Source organism: Palaemon carinicauda, chromosome 20 (genome assembly GCF_036898095.1).
Source record: "Palaemon carinicauda isolate YSFRI2023 chromosome 20, ASM3689809v2, whole genome shotgun sequence".
NCBI lineage: Eukaryota > Metazoa > Arthropoda > Malacostraca > Decapoda > Palaemonidae > Palaemon > Palaemon carinicauda.
The window spans coordinates 11,406,713-11,416,712 of NC_090744.1; the positions used below are offsets into that span (position 1 = coordinate 11,406,713).

Sequence of the window (10,000 nt, forward strand, 5' to 3'; positions counted from 1 at the left end):
ATATATATATATATGCATATATATATATATATATATATTTGTGTGTGTGTGTATATATATATATATATATATATTCCCTTGTCAGGCTGGGAGGAACGTAGAGAGGAGAGGGCCCCTTATTTGTTTCATTTGTTTGGGGGAAGTGCCTTGGTATATGCATGTATATACATATATATATATATATATATATATCTATATATGCTACTTACTATGTGAATACAAAGTATGATGAATAAAATCATGAGACTAATCTGTCCTAAAACTTCTTTTACCGTCCATATTTTATGACTACGACTGGATGCAGCCCACAATCATTAACATGCTCCACCCACATGTATTTCTCCTCTGTTCTGGCAAGCGGCACATAGAGGTGCAGCGAACGCCAGCCACGTAGGTCAATATTAAAGTTATCATAACTACATATGTTTTATTCATATTAATGTTATGTTTGCGTGAATTAGCGCTGAGAAGTTGGAGGCCACTCACGATACTCGTGGGAGGAAGATGGTGAAGATTATGGGCTGCATCCAGCTGCTTTCCATTTTTGAAGGCCCAGTCCGATGAAAGTCTAATATTTGATTCGCTCCATTAACACGATTTTCTTTTACAGTGCCAGCAATCAAGGTCGAAAAGGTAGACTGTGGTGACTACAAAACACAGAAACAATGCAGTGTCACCTTAGAGAATGATTGTCAAAAAAACAATGGCAGAGATTTGGACATCGAGGCAGTGTGGGAATATAAAACGAATTCGGCAAGAGACCCCAAAAGTGGCAACATACAAGCAGTTTATTTCACGGCTCAGAATATGCATGATTACATAATAGAATACCCTCGTGACTTCTACAACTTTACAACATATCAACTCGCAGTCTATGTGAAAAATGAGGCAGGAACGAATGAAAGTTCTAGACGTTTATCGGAGAAGATCATAACACCTGCTGTTGGTGAGTAATTAAATCTTGTTTATTTGATCATAATAGCCCATGCAGATGATCGTTCAATATGATATACATATATATATATATTATATATATATATATATATATATCTATATATATACATATATATATACATATATATATATATATATATATATATTAGCAAAGCTACAACCCTAGTTGAAAAAGCAGGGAAAAATAGCCCAGTGAGGAAAGGAAGCCAGGAAACAAGTAAACTACAAACGAAGCAATGAACCATTAAAATAAAACCTTTTAATATTTTAAGAACGATAACAGGGTGTTTATATACTGTACATAATGCATATATATATATATATATATATATGTATATATATGTATATATATGGATAAATATATATTTGTATATATATGCATATATATATATATATATATGTATACAGTCTATATATATACATATATACTGTATATATAAACTGTACTTATATATATATATATATATATACAAATACAGGTATATGCTTTGTATAGTGTGTCCATGCATACCATTATATACTCGTATATAGATACACACACACACGCATACATATATGTATAAATATATATATCTATTCCTATATATGTGTGTATATACATATACACGCACATACAGTACATATCGATATATATCATCAGCGCGCGGGCATAAGTATGATAGCCATATTAGGAATATAATCATGCAGCCAGTTCTGTGTTCAAGTATCGAAGGACCAACTCTTATAACATGTGTTTTGGATCAATGAAAGGAATAAATGAATACAGTAGAGACAACATATAGGCAAACCTTTCCTATTTCAGTTTATCGCAGGATGCTATAAGCCCAGGCGCTCCAACAGGGAAAATAGCCCAGTGAGGAAAGGAAACAAGGAAAAATCAAATATTCTAAGAACAGTTACATTAAAGTAAATATTTCATCTGTAAACTATAAAAACTTTAACAAAACAAAAAGACGAGAAATAAAATAGGATGGAGTGCTCGAGTATACCCTCAAGGAAGAGACCTCTAACCCAAGACAGAGGCTATGGCGCTATGCAAGACTAGAGAACAATGGTTTGATTTCGGAGTGTCCTCCTCTTAGAAGAGCTACTTACCATAGCTAAAGAGTCTCTTCTACCCTTACCACGAGGAAAGTAGCCACTGAACAATTACAGTGCAATAACCAATTGTGTGAAGAAGAATTTTTTATATGGTTTTATAAGACAATTATCAAAAATACCCGCTAGTCGATTTACTTTTTATATATTTCATATTGATTTATTTACTATTTCTCATTCAAGATTAATTCATGGATTCCCTCTTTCCTTTCGCGCTACTGATCTGTTCTCCCTCTAGGAGTCCTTGGGCTTGTCACATGGTGGCTTGGATAGTAATAATTATAATAACCAACCCATTAAAATAAAAAAAATCGATTATATTTGGGCTTGCATGAGCGAAGGCTACCTCGCTGGAAGCTGGTGTAAGTATGTATAAATATATATATATATATATATATATACATATATATACATATATAAATATATATATATATATATATATATAAACATATATATATATGTATATATATACATATAGATAAATATATATATATATATATATATACACACACATATGTATATAAATATATATATATATATATATATGTAATATATATACACACACACACATATATATATATATATACATATATATATATACACATATATATATATATATATATATATATATATATATATATATGCGTAAAAATCACAGGAAAACGTGATGCTCAGATGCAGAAGAACCACGGGGAAAATGAAAATACGAAATATACGATTAAGTCCTGACTAGTTTCACGAAACTAGTCAGGACTTAATCGTTTATTTCGTATTTTCATTTTCCCTGTGGTTCTTCTGCATATATATATATACATATATATATATATATATATATATCCCTTCCTGAGAATTGGCTATCTTAACGCGTTGAAAATGTTTGCTTATCACCGTGTCTACCAAAGCTGTACTAGTCAGGGCCACCCATATTAAGACACCCGTGCTGTGAGCGATCAAACATAAACCTCCCACCATCACCAATCCTCACTGACCAGCCTCGTGGTGAAAACTGGCTAAACCCCCGACCATGAACAAAAAGACATGTCTGAGGCCTCAGTCCAGCAGTGGACTAGAAACGGCTGCATTTGTTGTTGTTATTGTTGTTGTTTTTATATATATATATATACTTATATATGCACATGTGTATATCAATTTCATTTAACTCATGTAAGCTATTTCTTTTTCGGTTCTTTTTCAGCGCCTGGAAAGGTAAAGATAACGCGAAATGTTAGCGCTCACAGCTCCATCGATTTAGGCTGGGATCCTGCACCGTCTATCCCCCCGACTGGAGATTTAAAAGAGTACGTCATCAAAGTCTACAAAACTCAAGGAAAAATGCTTGTTGGAACGTTTAAGACTACAAATGAATCATACTATATACACAACCTAGATCCAGACGTATCTTACACGATCCATGTAAGTAGTATGTCCTCATGATATTTTCATTTAAATGACTGTTATTATTATTATTATTATTATTATTATTATTATTATTATTATTATTATTATTATTATTATTATTATTATTATTATTATTATTATTATTATTATTATTATTAAAAAATAAATAAATCACGCGTTTTTTTCTAAATCGTAAAAAGCGGTAAAAATCCTGGATTAAATGTTGCCAGATATTTGGCGTTTTATAAACGGATATACTGACGTTAAGGAGGTATATTACGGTCACTAACCGGTATAAAGATAACAACAAATTAGGGTAAAAATTACGGTCGCCTGTATTTTACTGAAATACGGCTGAGAACGGTATGTTTTTACGGAACATTTCCCCTTAAAATTGCAGGTTTTCTTGAACAATGTATATATTATGAAAATTTTTTATTCATATAATCATCTCACATATAACAAACAACTTAATTATTATTTAATTTTAGTGGCAATCCAGCCCCAATTGCCTTCATCTTCTACATTGTCAAAAAAAAAAAAAAAAAAAAAAAAAAAAAAACCGTACTATTAATCGGAAATTCTCAGTAAAAATATACTGTTCTCAACCATATTTCAGTAAAATACAACCAACTGTAATTTTACCTTACTTTGTTATCTTTTACGTATTGGTGACCGTAATATCACTCCTTTCCGTCAATATATCCGTTCTTAAAATGGTAAAAAATCCTGGAATAAATATTGCCAGGCATTTACAGTTTTTTAGTGCAGATTTTTAACAGTGATAAGCGAATAGAACAATCGATTACTACAAATCTGAACTCAATTTTCAAATCTTTGCAGGTATCGGGAATCAACGAAGGTGTAGAGGAACCTGGAGAGGCTGCAGTGACTGTAATAGCAACTGTAGCTCACAGTAAGTTCATTTTTACTTGTTAGTCCTCAGGAAGATTGTCACCTAATGTTTTTATATCAAAATATTGTGATTATCAAAATTTACGATAACAAGAAATACTGCATTTTCTTGTAGGGATCAATGTTTTTGGCTTATTGAGTTACTTTTACTAATTACCTTGTAACTATGAAAGTAAGAAGAATTTTGACAAAACATTTCGTATACGCATTCTCTATTGCCATACGAAGCTCTGGGAATTCTTAACAAGATTTTTCATTTTTCGTGTTATATCCCCATTTACAGGCATACCAGCCGGGTACCTTAAACAGTTCTCTAAGACATGTCCACAAATAGATTTTTGGTTTATTTCTGTAAACAAGTTTAAAATTGGATCGTTTTTTCGTTTTTAAGACCGCATTCTACCTGCCATTAGATCATCGGTCATTTAGAAATTTCCGTGTCCAAACTGTCAAGTTTGCTATTTGGGAAGCACTTATCCAAGCTTCAAAGTCAGGACCAATTATCAAATTGGAAAGTCGAGCAGAATGGGTCTCCCTCTCAGTAATCCAAAACACTCAGGTGTTAGGGAACACTCGTTTTAAGTAGTGAGTATTTTGAGATTGTCGACTCTTGTGCTCTTCAGTAAGTGACTCAAGAATATCAGAATCTCTTCACCTAGAATATTTTATGCCTGACCTCAATTGTAATACCTCTGCTGTCCCCCTTTTCGCAACGGACTGATTTTTTTTATGCAATTTACATGTATTTTTGAATAATTCTTTACTTACTTTATGTAATTTTAAATTTGAAATTGTATTTTTTCTACTATTTTCACTTTAGGTAGCACTGATGATGACATTTAAAATGTCGAAACGTTTGCAATAAATATGTATGTGGCGACATTGGTATTCCTGTTTCTCCTGAGAATAAGATGTTCTAGAAACGTTCCCAGATCTCATCTGTCTCTTCACCTGAAAGGAAGAGCAGGAACAAGTTATGAACTAATATTGATAATAACCCATTGGTAGACTCTCACAATCCTAGATCCAAACAGGTCCTATATCTTGTTTGCCAAGTAGTTGAGTAGAGTTTAATGCAAATTCTTAGTCTTGATCAAGATGTTAATCTCTGATATCGTCATTTAGTTAGTTCGTTATGCATGTTGCATAAGATTTTTCATAACTCTGACCATCCTTTGCATTCAGATCTTCCCTGGCAGTACCATCCTGTTTGTAATACTATATGCAGATAATTCTAATAGCCATGCCTTCTTCATTATGAGTCTCAATACTTCACGGTATTCTAAAAGTTTTATTCTAGCTTTGACCAAGTTATGAAATGATCTTCCTAATCAAGCAGTTGAATCCGTGGAACTTCAAAAGTTAAAACTTATTTTTCAAGTGGGCTCTTGTTATGTCTTTTCTAAAATGCATGTTTTGGTCTATATTTTATTGACCTGAAAATGAAATAAAGAAAATTCTATCTTATCTTCCATTAGAACCATCGCAGCCCACCGATTTTAAACAGAACAGCAGTTTAACAGATATCGTTATAAGATGGAATGATCACTATGATGACAAGAACTTCACCTTGTATTACAACCTGATCTTTGAAAAAGAAACCTACAACATCAGTAAGACGGAGCACAAAGTATGTATGAGCTGTGTTCTCGTTAGTCAGTTTTATGCTTTGCTTCTAAAACGTATTGATTTTTAAGATAAGAAAAATCACATGAACGTCTTAAAAGAGAAACTATTATTGTTCTATTCTTGAGGCCTTTATTATTATTATTATTATTATTATTATTATTATTATTATTATTATTATTATTATTATTATTATTATCATTATTATTATTATTATTAATTATAATTTTGTCATGGATTTTTGGATTTAAAGTCAGTTTCAAAATTGACTGCAGTGATCTGTTGAACGAACCAATTTCATATTATGGACCAGTGCTCTTGTTTGAAAGAGTCTTCTATGTAGGTGTATGGTTCTAGATAATATGAAGGTTTTAGTGTAAAAAAAAAAAAAAAAAAAAAAAAAAAAAAAAAAAAAAAAAAAAAACCGTCTGTCTTGCTAACTAGATGTATGATGTTTTTTTTAAAAAAAAAAAAAAGAATTATGAACATTAATAGAGTAGGAATACTTTTCAGTATTTGTGAGAATTTGATTATCAAAGGTGGAACTAGCTTTAGCAAGACCAATAGCAATGTTCATTTTACTACAATAATAATAATAATAATAATAATAATAATAATAATAATAATAATAATAATAATAATAATAATAATAATAATCATTATCATAATCATAATCATCATTATCATTATCATTATCATTATCATAATAATAATAATAATAATAATAATAATAATAATAATAATAATAATAAGTGTCGTGCACATACTAGATCTTGTGAAGAACATTTCACATTGGGGTTATATTGCCTTTATTATGTTATTAATAATCAAACTGCTTTATTAACATACATCTGTGGCTAGTGATATTATAATGCGCATTAATTGTTTACATCTATGGCTATTGATATTATGATGCACATTATTTGTTTACATCTATGGCTATCGATATTATGATGCACATTATTTGTTTACATCTATGGCTATTGATATCAATTATGATGCACATTATTTGTTTACATCTATGGCTATTGATATTATAATGCACATTATTTGTTTACATCTATGGCTATTGATATCAATTATGATGCACATTATTTGTTTACATCTATGGCTATTGATATTATGATGCACATTATTTGTTTACATCTATGGCTATTGATATTATGATGCACATTATTTGTTTACATCTATGGCTATTGATATTATGATGCACATTATTTGTTTACATCTATGGCTATTGATATTATGATGCACATTATTTGTTTACATCTATGGCTATTGATATTATGATGCACATTAATTGTTTGTTCAATTTTCCATGCAAGTTATGATTTTCTCAGATATTAACATTACTTGAACCACCAGACAAGAGCTATTTAAGCAAACAAGACCAGGCTGGAATCATTTCTTCAGATACCTTCAGCGGTGATTTTCATTGTTTTCAATCCCTTTCCATTTTATTAATGATCAAAGCTGAATTGGAAAATGTTTCTGATGGATTTCACTCCTAAGAGCCACTAAAATATCGTATTACTTCCCCCATGTTAGCAAGGCACCACGATTATGATTAACTTAAGAAAAAAAATGTCAAATTTTCCCACTTCTAAATAATGATGGTTACAGGTGCTAAAAGTTCTGTCATTTAAAAATAGTCATTGGTTTTATCATGCTTACCAAAACAGGCGAGTTTTCAAAACTAGTTTTATTCTCAATGATATTTTTGCTTAGGTAAGGACTATTTGAGTCCAGCATGAACATGCAAATGATTATTAGGTGAGTTTGATTGGTTGAGTTTTCTCAACCTCGTAAACGCAACTGAAATGGTATGACGAAGGTGTAAGAAATATATAAACCTAAGTAAGTATAGATTTCCCTTCTGAGTGGTGATACCCGAACGCGGTGAAAGGGTTCGTTCATAGCCTATGATCAGCAAAGCTGTACTAGCCATGGCCACCCATACTAGGTTGGTTTAATGTGAACGATCAGACGAAATTCTCCCTATCATCACCAATTGGCACTGGCCAGCAGGGTGATGGAAACAGGTTAAACCCCAGACATGAATAAGGACATGTCTGAGGCCATTTGCTGTTGCTGTCGTCGCATAGATTATGCCTCGCTTTCATAACTCGTTTCTTCTCTAAACAGTTCACAGGTTTGGAAGCCGAAAAAACTTACCCTCTGCAGATGAAATCTTGTAACCAATGGAGGTGCAGTGACATCCTTAAGAAAAACATATCAACCGATCCTTGGCCCCCAGAGATCGAAGGCTCCATTGAGGTTCTTGATTATTCAGGAAATGTGTCCAAGATGCAGCTTCCTCGAGTCAAGAACCCTCCAGCGTAAGTACTCTAGCCTTGGGCAGTGACATAACCTCTGTACTGTGGTCCTCCACTGCTTTATGGTAAAGTTCTCTTCTTAATCGGGTGGTTGAATCAGTAAAACTTCAAAAGTTCAAAGTTGGAGCAAATGCTTTTTTGTTGACCAGGCTGACATGAGTCTTTTTATAGTTTATTTATGACATATTTGTTTTTGATGTTGTTAATAGTTTATATATGACATGTCTGTTTTGACATTGTTACTTATTTTAGAATGATTTATTGTTAATTTGTTCTCTTCATTTATCTATTTCCTTATTTCCTTTCCTCACTGGGCTATTTTTCCCTGTTGGAGCCCCTGGGCTTATAGCATCTTGCTTTTCCAACTAGGGTTGTAGCTTGGATAGTAATAATAATGATAATAATAATAAGGGTACACTCAGTCACACTAGTCCATTTGTTTCCTTGTTTCCTCTCCTCACTGGGCTATTTTTCCCTTTTGGAACCCTTGGGTTTATGGACGCTTTAGCCTTGGTAAGCAGTTCTTCTAGGACAGTGGTTCCCAAACTATCTTACCTGACGCCCCCTTTTTGCTTCCAGTAGACCCCTACGCCCCCACTCCTCTCTTTTTTTTTATATATGAAATGATTCTTACATTTATTTCTGAGCATTGTACAGGAAAACAGATTTCTGTTTGTATTACATTTTTAATAATGAAAGCCACTCAAAGAAATAATAGTACATTCCAGTAACTAAAAACAAAACATTTGGTTCAAAGTGAGCGAAAAATGTTTGAACATTAGCAAATTGGCAAAATTGAGTTGCAATTTTAAGAATAGATAATTTGAAAACATGGCATATAATATTTGGAAATACCTATGAGACTAAGGCACAATTTCTGGTGAAATCTAGTGAGATGGATGCATGTATGTAATGACAGATATTTGTTCTTTTAATGATTTTATTATTCTATTAAACAAGTCATTTCGAGCAGATGACTTCACGCCCCCCTTGTATCGTCCTCAAGCCCCCCTAGTGGGGCACGCCCCCCAGTTTGGGAACCACTGTTCTAGGAGGACATTCAACAAACAAACCATTGTTCTCTAGTCTTGAGTATTGCCCTAGTTTCACCACGGTCTTTCAATGTCTTGGGGTAATGTTCTCTTGCTTCAGGGTACACTTGGGCACACTTTTCTGTCTTATTTATCTTTCTTTTGTTTACGTTTTATATATGAAATATCTATTTCAAAGCTGTAACTGTTCTTAAACTACTTTATTCTAATTGTTCATTACTTCTCTTGTAATTTATATATTTTCTTGTTTCCTTCCTCACTGGACTATTTTTTTTTTCTTGTTGGACCCCTCCGGACTTCAGTAAGATGCAATATGTTTTCTAGGTTACAGTACGTCGTGGTGGTAGAAGTTCTTGAAAATCTCAACGACACCCGGACAAAGCAACTGGCTCTGGAGGTAGTGGAGAAATACATAGAAGAAGAAGAAGAGAACAACTCAAAACACAGAATGTCCAAGCGAAGTACGACCGAGAGAGAACCAGAGATATGGATCGCTGGAAAATTTTCCATTGAGGTATCGACTATGATAAGGTTTTATTTCTTAAGGGGAGAGGCCAGGGTCGAATGTATATTTTACAACATTGTAATTTATACAAAACCTTCATCTCTATTCATAAAACG

At 32.6% G+C, this 10,000-nt stretch overlaps 1 protein-coding gene across 6 annotated transcripts in view; it reads left to right on the top strand.

The window, feature by feature from the left end:
• LOC137660144 (receptor-type tyrosine-protein phosphatase S-like) overlaps positions 1-10,000 on the top strand; it is a 185,383-nt gene that overhangs the window by 153,968 nt on the left and 21,415 nt on the right. For 5 of the 6 annotated variants that reach the window (XM_068394849.1, XM_068394846.1, XM_068394847.1 and 2 more), the window contains 6 exons: positions 611-946; positions 3,248-3,465; positions 4,294-4,366; positions 5,844-5,995; positions 8,137-8,330; positions 9,704-9,893. In XM_068394849.1, coding sequence (XP_068250950.1) covers positions 611-946; positions 3,248-3,465; positions 4,294-4,366; positions 5,844-5,995; positions 8,137-8,330; positions 9,704-9,893 — 1,163 coding nt within the window. The remainder of the gene's footprint in view (positions 1-610; positions 947-3,247; positions 3,466-4,293; positions 4,367-5,843; positions 5,996-8,136; positions 8,331-9,703; positions 9,894-10,000) is intronic. The other variant, XM_068394845.1, reaches the window with a different exon arrangement.